The 19,237-nt window shown below is 41.3% G+C and overlaps 2 protein-coding genes across 2 annotated transcripts; one reads left to right on the top strand and one right to left on the bottom strand.

The window, feature by feature from the left end:
- Nucleotides 1-41: 41 nt before the first annotated feature.
- Nucleotides 42-15,004, bottom strand: rcor1 (REST corepressor 1). Its single transcript, XM_084182284.1, has 12 exons — nt 14,161-15,004; nt 14,000-14,059; nt 13,195-13,275; nt 9,724-9,938; nt 9,405-9,523; nt 9,129-9,207; nt 8,992-9,045; nt 8,663-8,869; nt 8,380-8,457; nt 7,430-7,487; nt 6,982-7,229; nt 42-2,210 (listed from the first exon to the last, which is right to left on the bottom strand). The coding sequence occupies exons 1-12, from the start codon at nt 14,306-14,308 to the stop codon at nt 2,169-2,171; spliced, it is 1,389 nt and encodes a 462-aa protein (XP_084038410.1). The 5' UTR covers nt 14,309-15,004; the 3' UTR covers nt 42-2,168.
- A 2,847-nt stretch (nt 15,005-17,851) lies between these two features.
- Nucleotides 17,852-19,162, top strand: ankrd9 (ankyrin repeat domain 9). The gene has a single exon (XM_084181465.1). It carries the CDS (start codon nt 18,174-18,176, stop codon nt 19,044-19,046), a length of 873 nt encoding a protein of 290 aa, XP_084037591.1. The 5' UTR covers nt 17,852-18,173; the 3' UTR covers nt 19,047-19,162.
- Nucleotides 19,163-19,237: the final 75 nt, after the last annotated feature.

Below are 19,237 nucleotides of genomic sequence, written 5' to 3'. Positions count from 1 at the left end.
GCTAAAAACAAATAGCAGAAGACAAATGAGCATCCAGTAAATGTCCCTAGAAATCCTTCAAATTTATTGTCTAGTTAATTGATGGGCAAATTGAATACACAATGGTAAATGACAGCAATACACACAACTGCACACACCCTCATTAAAACCCCACCTCAGGCATTCACAATTTCTTCATAAATATATAAAAAGGTTTCAAAACAGTATGCTAAATCATGGTACCAGTACAGTAAAAACAGTAGAATAGCATAGGCCGGTTGCTGTGAAAGGGACAGGGTTTGAATTCAGAACTCAAAAAGGTTTAAATTAAAATGTCAAAATTGTTCCCCAAGATGAAAATCCGGGAGGGGACTGTGGATCTGTCTGTCCATCCGTTAGTCACACGCGATATCTCAGACAGCTCTGGTCCGATTTTGACGAAACCTGGGTGAATGAGGAGTCTTGCCATAGAGATCTGGCATTTACAAAATTACGCTAAATTGGCCCAAGGCGGGAGCTATAGTAATTAACTGAAATGTGTTAGTCACACGCAATCTCAATGGCCGGGGGGGGGGGGGACAACATGTTTACTGTTGCCTTGTTTCTTATTCATCTACTTAAGGAACTTCTCACTCAACTCTCCTTTCAACTGAAAAGCATTCTTAACATAATTGTGTTGACCCCATTGTGTGTCCTGAGGTTACTAGTAAACTGAAAATGGACAGCCCTCACAATGTTGAACAGCTCCAATTTAAAGTTTCTTACATTATTTGTACATGTCTCTTTAACATCTCATCCATTTTACATTTTAGTCATCATCTGAACAATTAATGCATTATTTATAAATATGCACCAGAACATGTTAACTTTAGATTGAGTAATATTTAACACTGAACACCAAAAGTGCACTACCGTTTAAAATTCAACACCTAGTTTATTTCTTCAATGGAAGCGCCTGTTGGGATTCTAAGTTCTACACTTGCTATATGTAATGTCAGTTTTGGATAAGTCTGTACAGTCTTTTCAGTACGGCGGGGACAACATTCATCATGCCAAGGATATGACAATTTCAAGATCCCCAATTCTACTGGCATTATGCTCGAGGCACATCCATTCCTTAAGCGCAACCTTTTATGACAAACATTGTGTGCATATCAGTGGGGGACGGCTGAGGTTCAGCCGTAAGTAACAGATAGAAGCAGAGGGAGGAGAGATGGGTTGTAGTGTTTACTTTGTACCCAATAGTGATTGGAGTTTGTAGAATACTGCAAGGCAATTTCTGCATTCCGATTTCACTCCCAAACTGTGCACCCGTCTCGCTAACTCCCTCTCCTGGATTTAAAGCCTTCTTACACCAGTCTATTCCTTGTAAATCCATGAGGGGAGGGACGAGTGCCCATTTTAGTTAGAGGTTAAAGGAAACGGCTGCAGACAAGAGTTTAGGGAGGAAGAAGACAAATATAAATAGTTTTGGTTGTGTAGTATTAACTTGCACTGGGTCTCAGTATGAAATGGCACTGCGGAAATGCCATCCTCTTGTTCTGTACTCTGTGTGTATCAGGGTACAAATCACCTGACTCACCCTTTTCTCCATCTCCAACACTGCAATGGTATTTCCTTGGGTTAATTTTCTTTATGGCCGTCTGGTGAACAAAGACGGCTTCCTCATGTTCGTTCCAGCGCGTGTAGGGCACAATAGAAAATAATCGTAGTCCACAGGGTCATTTCATACCGAGACCTACTGCGATACGATTAAATACTACACAACAAAACCCAGTCTTTACAAAGTAAAGAGGGTTGCAGAAGGATAAAATGACAAACGGATATTGTGGGCTGGATAACAGGGATCATCTGTAATGTTGAGAGTGACAGAGGCAGGGTAAAAGGCGCCAGATGCATACACAAGTTACAGTTGATACAGAAGATTTTTCTGGGATGGGTTAAAGTGCAGTCAGATAATTCTGGTTACTTTGACTGTCAGTCCGGCTGAAAACTGGTGCTGTAAGTTAATTGGTGGGCAGCTGAAAAACATCCTTGAATTGGGGATGAGGTAACAGGAATGACCTTCTTGAACAGGCCTGCACAGACAGGGAGTAACCTGTGCAGATTCATCATCGCCTCTTCAGAACAGAAGTAAAATCTCAGAGGGAGCAGTTCCGCCAACAGAATTATCCAAAATGGCTGGCCACTCAGGATGCTAGAGGTTGTTGTGCTTCCACTAGTGAGGATTCCTGTAAAGAGACAACATTGGGGAGTATTTGCACTTAATACATATGGCAAAAAAAACTCAAATTAAAGACTGGAATTATTTAAAGCTGGAATCCTTAATTGCTTATAGACTTAATGAGATATACACATTGATTCCTGAAGATTATAAATTGGGTGGTTCGAGCCCCGAATGCTGATTGGCTGACAGCCGTGATATATCAGACCGTATACCACATGTATGACAAAACATGTATTTTTACTGCTCTAATTACGTTGGTAACCAGTTTATAATAGCAATAAGGCACCTTGGGGGTTTGTGGTATATGGCCAACATACTGTACCACAGCTAAGGGCTGTAAACCAGGCACTCCGCGTTGCGTTGCTAAGAACAGCCTTTAGCTGTGGTATATTGGTCATATACCACACCCCCTCTGGCCTTATTGCTTAAATATAACTTATAAATTCCTCATGAGCTAAGTTCAACTGTCATACCAAATCAGGACCCCAAATACAAGCTTGTTTTACTCCAATGTTTGTAAACAAAACATTGTATAGCCTCAAAACATGGTTAAAACTATAATTTTGATATCATGGATGGTCAGTCCTTGCATCCATAGCTTGGTCTATGATTTTGAGAGTGGTTACATTTGTCCAGGCCCATCCCTCAGCTTTTTACCAAAACACAGGCAGGGTGACCGCCTTATTATTGTTTCAATTAAGGATCTTTAAAGCAGAGCTTCTTAAACTATGGGTCGGGACCTGGGCATGTAAGAGGTGGGTCTCAAGTTATTAGAACGCATCTGTAATCATACACTATTTCCTCTTAATTTGGGTCACGGGAGGACGGTCAATTTCTCATTTGGGACTCGAGCTGGAAAAGTTTAACCCGCGATTTAAAGATTTGATGCATCACTACAGATAAAAAAGGGGACCACAAAAACAGTAGGGCATAGTGCAAATTATATATATATATATATATATATATATATATATATATATATATATATATATATATATATATATATACACACACACACATATACACACACACACAGTTTAAGTCAGAAGTTTACATACATTTACATTTTAGTCATTTAGCAGACGCTCTTATCCAGAGCAACTTACAGTTAGTGAGTGCATACATTTTTCATACTGGCCCCCCGTGGGAAACGAACCCACAACCCTGGCTTTGCAAACGCCATGCTCTACCAACTGAGCTACATCCCTGCCGGCCATTCCCTCCCCTACCCTGGACGACGCTGGGCCAATTGTGCGCCGCCCCATGGGTCTCCCGGTCACGGCCGGCTACGACAGAGCCTGGATTCGAACCAGGATCTCTAGTGGCGCAGCTAGCACTGTGATGCACCTTAGCCAAATACATTTAAACTCAGTTTTTCACAATTCCTGACATTTAATCCTAGTAAAAATCCCTGTCTTAGGTCAGTTAGGATCACCACTTTATTTTATGAATGAATGTGAAATGTCAGAATAATAGGAGAGAGAATTATTTCTTTCAGCTTTTATTTATTTCATCACATTCCCAGTGGGTGAGAAGTTTACATACACTCAATTAGTATTTGGTAGCATTGCCTTTAAATTGTTTAACTTGGGTCAAACATTTTGGGTAGCCTTCCACAAGCTTCCCACAATAAGTTGGGTGAATTTTGGCCCATTCCTCCTGACAGAGCTGGTGTAACTGAGTCAGGTTTGTAGGCCTCCTTGCTCGCACATGCTTTTTCAGTTCTGGCCACAAATTATCTATAGGATTGAGGTCAGGGCTTTGTGATGGCCACTCCAATACCTTGACTTTGTTGTCCTTAAGCCATTTTGCCACAACTTTGGAAGTATGCTTGGGGTCACTGTCCATTTGGAAGACCCTTTTACGACCAAGCTTTAACTTCCTGACTGATGTCTTGAGATGTTGCTTCAATATATCCACATAATATTCCTTCCTCATGATGCCATCTATTTTGTGAAGTGCACCAGTTCCTCCTGCAGCAAAGCACCCCCACAGCATGATGCTGCCACCCCCGTGCTTCACGGTTGGGATGGTGTTCTTTGGCTTGCAAGCGTTCCCCTTTTTCCTCCAAACTTAACAATGGTCATTATGTCCAAACAGTTCTATTTTTGTTTTTCAGACCAGAGGACATTTCTCAAAAAAGAATGATCTTTGTCCCCATGTGCAGTTGCAAACCATAGTCTGGCTTTTTTATGGCGGTTTTGGAGCAGTGGCTTCTTCCTTGCTGGCTTTTAAAGGTTATGTCAATATAGGACTCGTTTTACTGTGGATATAGATACTTTTGTACCTGTTTCCTACAGCATCTTCACAAGGTCCTTTGCTGTTGTTCTGGGATTGATTTGCACTTTTCGTACCAAAGTACGTTCATCTCTAGGAGACAGAACGTGTCTCCTTCCTGAGCGGGATGATGGCTGCGTGGTCCCATAGTGTTTATACTTGCGTACTATTGTTTGTACAGATGAACGTGGTACCTTCAGGCGTTTGGAAATTGCTCCCAAGGATGAACCAGACTTGTGGAGCTCTACAATAATTTTTCTGAGGTCTTGGCTGATTTCTTTTGATTTTCCCATGATGTCAAGCAAAGAGGCACTGAGTTTGAAGGTAGGCCTTGAAATACATCCACAGGTACACCTCCAATTGACTCAAATGATGTCAATTAGCCTATCAGAAGCTTCTAAAGCCATGACATCATTTTCTGGAATTTTCCAAGCTGTTTAAAAGGCACAGTCAACTTAGTGTATGTAAACTTCTGACCCACTGGAATTGTGATACAGTCAATTATAAGTGAAATAATCTTTCTGTAAACAATTGTTGGAAAAATTACTTGTGTCATGCACAAAGTAGATGTCCTAACCGACTTGCCAAAACTATAGTTTGTTAAAAATAATTGTGGAGTGGTTGAAAAACGAGTTTTAATGATTCCAACCTAAGTGTATATAAACTTCCGACTTCAACTGTGTGTGTGGTGTGTACACAAAAAATTTAAGAGACCACTGCAAAATTCTGGTTTTACTATTTATAGGTATGTGTTTGGGTAAAAATAACATTTTTGTTTTATTCTATAAACTACTGACAACATTTCTCCTAAATAAAACTTGTCATTTAGAGCATTTATTTGCAGAAAATGACAACTGGTCAAAATAACAAAAAAGATGCAGTGTTGTCAGACCTCGAATAATGCAAAGGAAATACGTTCATGTTCATTTTTAAACACAATAGTAATGTTTTACCTTAGGAAGAGTTCAGAAATCAATATTTGGTGGAATAACCCTGATTTTCAATCACAGCTTGCATGCGTCTTGGCATGCACTCCACCAGTCTTTCACATTGATGTTGGGTGACCTTATGCCACTCCTTGCACAAAAATTCAAGCAGCTTGGCTTTGTTTGATGGCTTGTGACCATCCATCTTCCTCTTGATCACATTCCAGAAGTTTTCAATGGGGTTCAGGTCTGGAGATTGGGCTGGCCATGACAGGGTCTTGATCTGGTGGTCCTCCATCCACACCTTCATTGACCTGGCTGTGTGGCATGGCGCATTGTCCTGCTGGAAAAACCAATCCTCAGAGTTGGGGAACAATGTCAGAGCAAAAGGATGCAAGTTTTCTTCCAGGACAACCTTGTACGTGGTTTGATTCATGCGTCCTTCACAAAGACAAATCTGCCCGATTCCAGCCTTGCTGAAGCACCCCCGGATCATCACCGATCCTCCACCAAATTTCACAGTGGGTGCGAGAAACTGTGGCTTGTAGGCCTCTCCAGGTCTCCATCTAACCATTAGACGACCAGGTGTTGGGCAAAGCTGAAAATTGGACTCAGAGAAGATGACCTTACTCCAGTGCTCTACGGTCCAATCCTTATGGTCTTTTGCAAACCTCAGCCTGGCTCTTCTCATTGATGAAGGGCTTTTTTCTATCTTTGCACGACTTCAGCCCTGCCCCTAGGAGCCTGTTTCGAACCGTCCTCGCCGTGCACTTCACCCCAGCTGCCGTTTGCCATTATTTTTGTAGGTCACTTGATGTCATCCTACGGTTGAGTGACATTCGAATGAGTTGGCGGTCATCCCGGTCAGTAGAGAGTCGTTTTCGCCCTCTGCCGGTCTGTAGCTTTGTTGTCCCCAATGTCTGGTGCTTGACCTTGTTCTTATGAACCGCCGTATTTGACATTTTAAGGATGGAAACAACCTGACGCTCACTGAATCCCTCTGCCAGTAAAGCCAGAATTGAACCTTTCTTTTCCTCACTCAAAACTTTCCTTTTCAACTCTTTTGGCATGGACAATAGTTATTTTTTGATTAATATTACTTCTGAGGTACTATTAGCACTGTTTTTGCCATCCAGCTGGTCCTATTGCAAGAGGATAGTGATGACCACAGCAGTGGTTTTTATACTTTTCCCCGTTAAATAAGATTTGGTTCAGGTGACCACCTAATCAGTACCTAATTCAGTAGAATGAGGTGTGCCTGTGTTGGAATTCAATAGACACTGGAATGGAATGGCTGTCATACATGTAGAGGCTGATTTAAGAAAAATGTGCAGTGGTCTCTTAATTTTTTCCAGAGCTGTATATACACACACACATACATCTATATATATATATATATATATATATATATATATATATATATATATATATATATATATATATATATATATATATATATATATATCTATATATACATACATACATACATACATACATACATACATACATACATACATACATACATACATACATAAATCCATTACGCAATACAAAGAGTGGTCAGTCACACACCTCTTTTTGGTCCTCTGGCGGCACAGGGATGGTGGCTCCATCCTCAGTGGGAGATGGTGATGTGTCCATTTTCTCCTCTCCTCCCTTGGCTGCTCCCTCCATCCCGTGCTCGGCCTCCCATTCCTGCAGCACCTCATCCAGGTTGAAGCGTCGGCGGTAGTTGACAAAGAAGTTCTTCACCTGCACCACAGACTTGTTGCCTATCACGTCAGAGATAGCCTGGAAGTCCCGCCCATATTTTCTGATGGCTGGAAGAGGTTACAATGGAGTGAACATACATTTTGAACAAATTGAGATTGTTATGTGCCATGCCCCCCAGTGAAACAGAACTCAAGATGAAATTCTTTATCATCTGACTTTTCACATGGTCCCTACTTCAGTTGGTTAAATGTTCTACCTCCTCCCTTTCTCTAATCCCAACCCATCTGTTGCACTTGCAATCAATTACCTTGTACAGCAAGCAGTTGCTCCTCTGTTGTCCAGCGTGTGTTAAACTTCTGGTTCACCTGAGACATAAATAGTCACAAACATACAAGCAACACGACAGGTGAAAATGTATTACAAGGCAAGTGATGTTACGTTTGATACCGGAGCAATCGCAAAGCAGTTTACTTCAAAGCAGTGTGCTGATGCCCGTATCACTTTATCAGAAGCATGTCATCAATGACGTCAAACTTTATTTTGGTCGCAAACCACCTGATTGGTTTGGTATTGGTAGAAGACAAAAGGAAGTGAAACCTTTTCATTGAAGGTTGGTTACCGAAAGTTGTGCAAGTTGATTTTGAGAGTTGCTAGCGTCTAATGAGCTGGGAAATGGGATCCTATTTCAAACATATAATAATGTACATATGTTTTTATTATTTGATTTTTTTTTACAAATACTAGACATCTCAGCGCTGTCTCTGTGCTACGGCGTGTGTGACGTAATCTATAATCATTTGGCTGCTCTAAAATTCTTCTGACCAGCAGATTCCACTAGTGTACGCTGAGTTGATCAATGCTGAGCAATAAACCTATTTTCGACAATTGGCTGGAAACCTTTTGGGCGATCCTACCAAATGTACATAGAAATGTGTGTTACAGATCTGTCACTCATTGAACGCAAGTCTAAAAAGTGGTAGATCTGTTCTGTTTCCCGTTCTTAAGTTTCGTTTTTGCGTCTTTTACTTTCGGTTTTGTACACCAGCTTCAAACAGCGAAAAACACAATATTTTTGGTTATGAAAATATATTTCACAGCGGTTTAGATTGTACGATGGTTCTCTACACAATACTTGCTTGTTTTGTCACAAACTGAAATTAGGCTAACTATTAGGAGCCATTTCTGCATAGAGCACCTTTAATTCTATGGAGACAGTGAAATGAGAAGGTCAGAACTCTAAATCAGCAATAGCGTTACCTCAGGTACTCTGAAGTTGTCTACTCCCACATCTAGCTTCTCCTTCAGGGCACTGTTATTCTGTTTGATGCTCTGGATCTAGAAGGGGATAAAACTCATTAAGGAATAATGTCCAGGTTAACTCATCAACCTAAAGATACTCAAGGTACACAGGCTTAGTTCTTAATTTCCACACAAATCTCCCATTGACACCAATACATGATTGACACAAAATGTACTCATCAATGGATAGGAAATGCTGTCACAGAAGAATAATGTATTACTGTTAAGACAGTGCACTAACCTGCCGTTTGATGCCAACCAGCTCCATGTCCATTTGCCGCAGCACACCGACCGCAGCAGGGGTGCTGGTGGACATAGCAGCTACGTCTCCCTGACTCAGATACATTCCTTTAGGAGGCTTCTTCTTAGCACGGTGCAGGTTCTTCCCTGGAGGACCCTGGGGTTCTTTCTTGACGTGGGTCAGTTTCTCTGCCACGCCAGTAGTCGGCTAGACGTGAAGGAATACAATTAGGTTAAAAAGCCCAACCATCAAAAGTAGAGTGAATTGAATATGAATGTTGTATGTTTCTATTGAAATGGTAATGAAAATATTTGGAATTCAAAAGCTACCTTCTGTACCACTGCTAGTGGTTTTGGCTCCTGTTTCTCAGGTGCTGCGCCCAGCTAAAACAGAAAATTACCATGTTAGTTGGCTTCAATAAACTACATTTGTGTATTAAATGATAAGAGCCTCTGAATAGACCCACCTCTTTCTTCTCCTCTTTATTTGGTTCGTACTCTACATCGCTTGGAGCATTTCCATTGGTCTCCTCAGCCTCATCCTCACTGAAAAGATAAAGCAAAAACTTGATACATAGAAAAAAATAATGGTATTCTTGGCAAGACTTTCCTAATAATACAATAATCAGTTTTTGGGGCTAATTTGGAATGGTTGAAACCACCCAGGACTACTTTTTCAAAAGGGAGTGAAAGTTGAGAGACTGGGTTCATGCATTTTAAACAAAAGCATACACTTCTCATACCTCTGCTCTCGTTCCCTCTTCTGCTTGCGTGCATGGCGATCCATGACACTGGTTTTGCTCCGTGTCTTCTTCCATGAGTAGTAGAATCTAACCAAGCTGGCAATGGATTTGTCTGGTAGCTAGCACAAGAAGAACTTATCAATGACAAACGAAAACACTGTTTTCTGCATAATTTGTGGTTTAGAGACATCACACAATGAACACCCCAAATTAGCATTCAGTATCATGTCATCGTCATCATGATGTGTTCCATGTTTGCCAATGAAGTAGTCTGCTTTTTACTGACAAAAATGATACAATTCGGCGGCGTTAGGCTCACCATCTGCTGTATACGGTGGAATGTTTTTCCGTGGAAGCTGAAGCCCTGTTCAAACAGGACCTTGTCCTCCACTGTCCACTCATCTGGGAAAGGTGTGAAGTTGGGCAAATCTGCCAGGGACTTCTCAATGTTGTGCTTGTGCCAGAAGAGCATCCCCAGTGCCTGTTCCATGTTGTACCCATGCTTCTCTTTGGCAATTGCAATGTATTCATCCACTGTAAAAAATATATAAAACATAGCCTTATTCTAAAATGGATTAAATAAATGTTTTTCCCCTTAATCTACACACAATACCCCACAATGACAAAGCAAAAATAGGTAAATGTATTAAAAATAAACAGAAATACCTTATTTACATTAGTATTCAGACCCTTTGCTATGAGACTCGAAATTGAGCTCAGGTGCATCCTGTTGCCATTTATCATCCTTGAGATGTTTCTACAACTTGGAGTCCACATGTGGTAAATTCAATTCATTGGACATGATTTGGAAAGGCACACACCTGTCTATATAAGGTCCCACAGTTGTCGGTGCATGTCAGAGCAAAAACCAAGCCATGAGGTCAAAGGAATTGTCCGTAGAGCTCCGACACATGATTGTGTCGAAGCACAGATCAGGGGAAGGGTACCAAAAAATGTCTGCAGCATTGAAGGTCCCCAAGAACACAGCGGCCTCCATCATTCTTAAATGGAAGAAGTTTGGAACCACCAAGACTCTTCCTAGAGGTGGCCGCACGGCCAAACTGAGCAATCGGGGGAGAAGGGCCTTGGTCAGGGAGGTGACCAAGAACCAGATGGTCACTCTGATAGAGCTCCAGAGTTCCTCTGTGGAGATGAGAGAACCTCCCAGAAGGACACCCATCTCTGCAGCACTCCACCAATTAGGCCTTTATTGTAGAGTGGCCAGACGGAAGCCACTCCTCAGTAAAAAAGGCACATGACAGCCTGCTTGGAGTTTGCCAAAAGGCACCTAAAGGACTCTCAGACCATGAGAAACAAGATTCTCTCGTCTGATGAAACCAAGATTGAACTCTTTGGCCTGAATGCCAAGCGTCACGTCTGGAGGAAACCTGGCACCATCCCTACGGTAAAGCATTGTAGTGGCAGCATCATGCTGTGGGAATGTTTTTCAGTGGCAGTGACTGGGAGACTAGTCAGGATTGAGGGAAAGAGGAACGGAGCAAAGTACAGCGAGATCCTTAAGGAAAACCTGCTCCAGAGCGCTCAGGACCTCAGACTGGGGCGAAGGTTCAACTTCCAACAGGACAACGACCCTAAGCACACAGCCAAGAGAATGCAGGAGTGGCTTCAGGACAAGTCTCTGAATGTCCTTGAGACGCCCAGCCAGAGCCCGGACTTGAACCCGATCTAACATCTCTGGAGAGACCTGAAAATAGCTGTGCAGCGACGCTCCCCATCCAACCTGACAGAGCTTGAGGTGTGCCAAGCTTGTAGCGTGCCAAGCTTGTAGCGTCATACCCAAGACGACTTGAGGCTGTAATCGCTGCCAAAGGTGCTTCAACAAAGTACTGAGTAAAGGGTCTGAATACTTATGTAAATGTAATATTTCCATGTATTAATTTTTTGCAACAATTTTTTTTATCCAATTTAGAATAAGGCTTTAACGTAACAAAATGTGGAAAAAGTCAAGGGGTCTGAATACTTTCCAAATGCATTGTATATGTACAGTACCAGTCAAAAGTTTGGACACACCTACTCAAGTTTATTTAATTTTTTTACTATTTTCTACATTGTAGAATAATAGTGACGACATCAAAACCATGAAATAATCATTTAGTAACCAAAAAGTGTTGAACAAATCCAAATATATTTTATTTGAGTTTCTTCAAATAGCCAACCTTTCCCTTGAAAACAGCTTTGCACACTTATGCCATTCTCTCAACCACCGTCACCTGGAATGCTTTTCCAACAGTCAAAAAGGAGTTCCCACATACGCTGAGCACTTATTGGCTGCTTTTCCTTCACTCCGCCGTTCGACTCATCCCTAAACCATCTGAATTGGGTTGAGGCGGGGGATTGTGGAGGCCAGGTCATCTGATGCAGCACTACATCACTCTCCTTCTTGGTCAAATAGCCCTTACACAGCCTGGAGGTGTGTTGGGTCATTGTCCTGTTGAAAAACAAATGATAGTCCCACTAAGCCCAAACCAGATGGGATGGTGTATCGCTGCAGAATGCTGTGGTAGCCATGCTGGTTAAGTGTGCCTTGAATTCTAAATACATCACAGACAGTGTCACCAGCAAAGCACCTCCACACCACCTCCTCCATGCTTTTCGGTGGGAAATACACATGCGAAGATCATCCGTTCACCCACATTGCGTCTCACAAAGACATGGCTGTTGGAACCAAAAATCTCAAATTTGGACTCCAGACCAAAGGACAAATTTCCACCGGTCTATTGTCCATTGCTCGTGTTTCTTGGCCCAAGCAGGTCTCTTCTTATTGGTGTCCTTTAGTAGTGGTTTCTTTGCAGCAATTCGACCATGAAGTCCTGGTAACTCTGGGTCTTCCTTTCCTGTGGTGGTCCTCAAGAGAGCCAGTTTCATCATAGCGCTTGATGGTTTTTGTGACTGCACTTGAAGAAACTTTCAAAGTTCTTGAAATGTTCCGGATTGACTGACCATGTCTTAAAGTAATGATGGACTGTCATTTCCCTTTGCTTATTTGAGCTGTTCTTGCCATAATATGGACTTGGTCTTTTACCGAATAGGGCTATCTTCTGTATACCACCCCTATAACTGATTGGCTCAAACGCATTAAGAAGGAAAGAAATTCCACTAATTAACTTTTAACAAGGCACACCTATTAATTGAAATGCATTCCAGGTGACTACCTCATGAAGCTGGTTGAGAGAATGCCAAGAGTGTTCAAAGCTGTCATCAAGCCAAAGGGTGGATACTTTGAAGAATCTAAAACGGCAGGTAGCTTAGTGGTTAAGAGCGTTGTGCCAGTAACCGAAAGGTCGCTGGTTCTAATCCCCGATGCTGACTAGGTGAAAAATCTGTCGATGTGCACTTGAGCAAGGCACTTAACCCTAATTGCTCCTGTAAGTCGCTCTGGATAAGAGCGTCTGCTAAATGACCTATTTATTTATTTATTTAAAATATTCTGATTTGTTTAACACTTTCTTGGTTACTACATGATTCCATATGTGATATTTCATAGTTTTGATGTCTTCACTATTATTCTACAATGTAGAAAATAGTCAAAATAAAGAAAAATCCTTGAATGAGTAGGTGTCCAAACTTTTGACTGGTACTGTATATATCCAAAAGACTATGGCATAACACTCACTTGCATAACACTCAGCTACCCATTTCTGTTATTATTGCATAGCTATTACATTAACTAAATATTTTGCTTCAGATAAACATAAGGTTTGCAAAAGTAAACTGGGCAAGTAGTTTACATTTGGTACATAATGAGGAAAATGACTTGAATGTTTCTCACATTTAGCTTCAGCCAGGTTTGGGCTGGGGAGCCACACCAGCATGCCCAGGTTGTCCCTCTCCTCTGCCGCCTTGGCAATCTCTGTCACAGGGGGGATAAAGGATCGAATGAGGACCAGTGACTTAATTACTCAAACTACTCATTGCCTTTATCCTAAATGCTTTTATGTTTTAAATGTTGATAGTGAAACTCTGGTGAAAGTGAAACCCATTTCCAATAATACAGGTTTAGCTAGAATTAAATTCCATGTTCATTTGGAAAATACAACATGTATTATCATCAGCACAAGCCTATCAATTCTCTCATGGAGACCAAATTGAGAAAAAAATATGGACCATCAGAAATCAGGACTTATCAGAAATAGGCTTATAGGCTAGTGAAAGCAGCTACAAATAATACATTTCATAATGATTCGTTCTGTAAAGGGTAGCCATCTACACCATTCTCACCCCCAATAAACTTCAATTAAACGTTTATAATAATGGTCGTTCGACCAACAATTAGGGCCCAGCTATAACGGAAGTAAATTACAAACTTTTTAATTAGCTCATCTCCGATTTTTTAATTCAGCATCTAAATATGCTTAAATATATTGGATACATAGACATTAGTTCTGCGCTTAAATCCGTTCAAACAGGAAACAATGTAGCCGTGGACAGGAGTTGGAATGTCAAAATAATACAGATGTAGTTAGCTGTAGCCCGCTTAGTCAAAGCTCGTGGAATAGACGACCAGGAATTGTTCGAGGCTATCATGTCTGGTAACCTGTTCCATCTTCATGACTGTGAACAGTAAAATGACTCACCTGGATCATAGTCTGGCACGAGGGCTTGATACTGAGTCCCAACTCTCATACCACCACTACCTGAACATATAACATAAACACAGGAATAATATTTTGAATCAGTGTACAAGTGTATGAACTAGTTTAGAGTGACCGAGGCTACCACCGTCGTGTTGACCTACCATGCTCATCATCACTGGAGGAGCCCGAACTTCCTTCCTCCCATGAATTGTTGATATTCCCATTTGTAGCTAAACTTTTGTTAGGATTATTAACTGTATTCCTACCCCTTCTTTTCCCTGACATTTCTGAACCACTCTTTTCCATCATCGCAGGGATTTTTTTTAATGGAGAAAGAGCAACAAAACTACTCGGATTTTGGCTAGCTAGCTGGCTAGCCACTGTACTGGCTGTCGTCAGCAGCACCTTGCTAGATGCCTGGCGCTAGTTTGCTAGCTAGTGAACAAAGTAACGTTAGCAGGTTGGCTAGCAAAGCTACTGTGGCTAGCTAGACGAAGCGATGATGACCAACTGATTAAACTGTTCAACTAGCCAGCAGTCTCAATTAAGACGGCTATATTATAAAAGTCGTTCAGATAGCTGGCTCCAAAAATATAACGGGTGGCCAAATAACTGTGTTGTATGGGTATTTGAATATTAACCAGTTAGCTAGCAAAAATACCCCAAGTTAGCGAGGGATGCTTGACTGCTAGCTCGCTGCTACTTTGGATAAAAGTTGCGGTAGCAACTAGCTAGCTTGATTTATGAAATCAATTAGCATAGCTAGAGCTACGTGGCTTTAACACACGCATTTGTCGACGATATTCTACAGATTTTGACTAGTTAGCTGGCTACTTTTGTCCATTACAATCGTTACTAGCTAGGTGTCGTGAATCTTGCCAGGTGGGTCGGTTGCTAGTTGACACTCCACGGGGTCTTGATAAAGTGCCTGGCTGCATCAGATGGAACTGGATTTTTCAATGCTTGCCCTGAAGAGGCCTCCCTCAAGCTAATAATGATGAGTGGACCAACTCTCTTCTTGCCTGGAAACTAGAGGCTACATTTAATTAATTAATTAATTAGGTAGGTGGGAACTTATGCAATTAAACAAAATTAGTTTTTCTACGTTCTACAGCCAATTCATGTAATTAATTTAAATTCAAGTAGGCTAATTAAAATAATCGAATTGAAAAGAATGGATACCTCAAATCATATGGACTGTATTTATTATATTTTATTTTCATAAGGACTGCGTTTTATTTTATTTTTTGTTTATATGTCAGGGGACCATGCACAAATTATACATAGGCCTATCAGAGTAACCTAAATATGTGGCCCCCTGGCCCAACCTCAGGGCCATATAAGGGAGCAGTGTCTTGCATTCACACTGTCACAATCAAGCTACTTCTGGGCTCCTTGAAAATGAGTAGGCTAAAGTGAAAGTGAACTCAAAAATATTGTGTGTGCATATATAAACTCCCCTCTGTATTTATTTGGAGTGAAGCTAAATGTTTTACATTTGGCTCAATACTCCAGCAGTTTGGATTTGAGATCAAATGTTTCATATGAGACGACATACAGAATGTCACCTTTTATTTGAGGGTATTTTAAAACATATCTGTTTTAGAAATAAAAGCACTTTATGTATCTAGTACCCCCATTTGGATTCACTTATAGTGTATTAAAGTAGTCAAAAGTGTATTATTTGGTTCCATATGCCTAGCACCCAATGACTAAATCGAGCTTGTGACTCTACAAACTTGTTGGATGCATTTGCAGTGTTTCGGATTATGTTTTGACCAATAGGAACTGAATGGTGAATAATATATTGTGTCATTTGAGTTACTTTTATTGTAAATAGGAATAGAAGATGTTTCTGAACACCTCTACATTAAATGTGGATGCTACAATGATTAGGGATAATCATGAATGAATCGTGAATAATGATGAGTGAGAAGCTTACAGGGGCACAAAGATCATACCCCCAAAAAACTGCTAACCTACCTTTTGGGGGATGGGAGGCATGATCTACACTACAGAGGGGAGTGTATATGTGGCAATGCAGTTGCAGACAGTGCCCTCAAAATATTTGGCCAGTGAAGTCAATATTTGGGGAGCTCAATAGCCTACTTGAGCTAGACTAATTTCTTGCTCCAAATGGGGGTCCTCCCATAGGCATAGGAAATACTTTCTATAGGCTACTATTGCCTGATGTTAATGTATCTGGTCTCAAGCCCCCCCAAAAATGTTTTACTACACTGGCAAAATACTTCTGGAAGGCACTGTATCTGTTCAGATACATGAATAAAAGACAAAATTGTATTTTGGTTTTTCCTCTGTTCTTATCCTTTTTCCATTGTCGTTCCCACAGATGTGGTGGTTACAGATTGTGATGGATTTCATTCTCCACTTAATGTTCATTTAATCAAAAAGACTCATCCATCATGCTTCTTCTGAACTGTAAAGTGGCCTATTTTATACAGTATAGCCCCACCCTAACTATCTAGCTGCAGCAGGCATGCTCATGTCATGTTTATATACACTAAATCTCAATTTTATCTTTAGTGGTCTTCAAGTTCTCATGACAGGCTACACAGATTACCCAGGCCATAATGCAGGGTTAGGGTTGGGGTTTATGACTGTGAAACATTACTATGCCTGTTTGCATCATAGTCACTGGGACTGCCTGCTGCAGCTGGATCATGCTTCTCTCAATTGCTATTACTCACAACCATGCTTAATGAGGATATGTATCAGCCCATGCAACTCCATACCAGGATGTCCCTTTCTCCAAAATGTTTTATTGATACCAGTCTGTCATTTTTGGATAATTGTAGCCTACTCAATGTTCAATTTAATAATAATATATTTTTCTTTCCTACCTAAACATTTTTAATTAGAAGATTCCTAACCATTTTACATTGAATTACCGCTTCATTGCCCATTTTACACTGCATTTCCACTTCTGCATGGCTCATAAGAAATCATTTAAATACGTCAGATTTGATCATGATGTGGGGACATACTGTTTGCTGTAAATTTGAAAATGAATTTAAAATGGTTGGTGATGATGAAGATAGGCTACTTTGTCAATTCAAGGTTATTCATGACATGTAATTACACGTATTCACCAAACAGGTGGCGTGGTCGACTATCTAAAAGCCGCGTATGGTCTGCCCTATACTGAAGCTACTAAAACCAATAGCCAACTTTGCATCACACATACATTTGACTTTGCATGAACTCACAAGCTGTTACATAATTTGAGCTGAATTTTTATGTTAAAGTTAGGCTGTGACATATGCATTGCAAAAACACTTTCAAACGCCTATAAATCCTATTGTTGCCTGACCATTGTCCATTAATGTGGTATGTGTTTTTATTCTATCCTTAAAATAAATCTTACACTTGATAGGTTTAGCCTAATCCTGATGAGACATCACGACCCAAACGAGAAACTGTTATAATGCGTAAAACATATGCTTAATCTTTGTGTCAGAATTTAGCAGAGGGGAGTGTTGGCAGCAGCACCAGACGCGCAATTATATAACATACACTGGCGACCCACAACCCAACATACGTCCTCTACACTGGACTGTTCTGAATGTACTGTATGCAGTGGGGACACTCGATAGCAGGGCGATAGCGCGTCGCACAAACAAATGGCTCAAATGGCACACAACAAATATAGAAAAGTTAGGCCACTTTGAACTGACGTCACATTTCATCTCACCTTGAAGTCGTCATCAGCCAATGGGGATATTTGTTGACGCAGTGAACGACCAACGAGAGCAGTCGTGAAGGGTGTTCCACTATCGTTCGCCACCAGCAAGGGTATATAAACTGCCGATGGAGTTCAAAGAGGGGTTTGAAGCAAGTCAAGAATAGCGGTAAAAGGGTTACAGTCTCAGACAGGGTCCTTGCTACTGAACACAGACTCGGAGCGCAGCGAGACCGAAGAGCCCTAAACGTTTTCGATTGCTATTGGCTTTTATTTTGAAAAACTTTTTTCAGTGTGTCATGCAACTTTCCTAAATTCAGCCATTGATCATTTTTCGAGTTATTTTTCTCTTCTAAAAAAAATCACCTCTGTTGACATCCTGTGTTGATGTAAACAGACCTGGCACAGAGGTGCTTATACCTTGCATAAAAAGGTATATTCCGAAATTAAAGGGATCTGCAGAACAAAGTGGCCATGCCTTACGATCTAGCGGGTGTGTTTGACAACCGGGCGGATTATAAATCCGAGAAACAGTGCCAAAGAACCTCCTTTGCCTTCTACCAAGCAGTGCGGGACCTGTTACCAGTATGGGTGCTCGAGGACATGCGGACAATGGAGGTGTTTCATTGGGAAGATGACGGGCGGGCGTGCGCTTTTACTCCATCCGAGGCTTTTCTGTATGCACTTGTGCACGATCATCAACAATACGCCAGATACCTGCTCAACAGATACTCTGTCGGCGCACTGGAGATGCCCAGTCGAAGCTTCTGCTGCTGCCAAGCATCCGCAACACCGCATCTCACAGTAGCTGTCCGCTATAACCGTATTACTATCCTCAAAATGATTCTGGACTCTCTGAAAGACTTCTCCGATAGCGAGCGCGTGAGCTACTTTAACAGTCGTGGATGTTTTCACATGGAAGGAGGCAAAGGCGCATTGCATATGGCGTGTGAACTGGTTCGCCCTGAGTGTTTGATTCTGTTACTAGGACACGGTGCATGTCCTTATGTGACAGATTTAGATGGGAACACCCCCTTGGACTGCCTCTTAAATCAGATACGCCAGGGTGAGCCTGACATGCGCCGGAAGCACGTCTGCCTTGGTTATCTCATTCTCTTCATGCCAAAATTCCATTTTCAAATGAAGGGACAGTTGCAGAAGAATCCAGGGCTGTGGCAGAGTCTTATTGGAGAGCAGGCGTTCCAGTGGCTCTCAGGACTATCTCCTCCCTCTCTCTTTGTTCAGGCTATGCAGAAGATGACCCAGTCCATACCTGTTGAACAGCTGGACCCTCTGCCAGACTTTCTGAAACCACTGGACTTCAGGCTACACCAGTATGCCAGTTAGACTCTCTCAGACCTCTCAGATAAAACTACTGTACTGACTTCTGGACTCAAAGGTTTATTTTTGGCTATGGTGTGCACAGTTTGACAACAGTATCAATAAAAGTGAATTAAATGCTGCATGTGGCTTTGTAAATAGCAATAACTTAAAAAGTTCTTAAAATGTTGTTTAAAAACAATGCACTTTAGAATAAA

The sequence above is a fragment of the Coregonus lavaretus genome (assembly GCF_964263955.1).
Source record: "Coregonus lavaretus genome assembly, chromosome: 18".
Classification (NCBI taxonomy): domain Eukaryota; kingdom Metazoa; phylum Chordata; class Actinopteri; order Salmoniformes; family Salmonidae; genus Coregonus; species Coregonus lavaretus.
Note: the sequence above shows the minus strand (reverse complement) of the source record. Positions and strands in the feature narration are given on the sequence as shown.

Coding starts and splice junctions, on each gene's coding strand:
- ankrd9 (XM_084181465.1), top strand. CDS start 18,174: ATGCCTTACGATCTAGCGGGTGTGTTTGACAACCGGGCGGATTATAAA.
- rcor1 (XM_084182284.1), bottom strand. CDS start 14,308: ATGATGGAAAAGAGTGGTTCAGAAATGTCAGGGAAAAGAAGGGGTAGG. Junction 9,524..9,723: donor TCCACCGTATACAGCAGATG/GTGAGCCTAACG, acceptor TTCTTGTGCTAG/CTACCAGACAAATCCATTGC. Junction 9,046..9,128: donor ATAAAGAGGAGAAGAAAGAG/GTGGGTCTATTC, acceptor TTTCTGTTTTAG/CTGGGCGCAGCACCTGAGAA.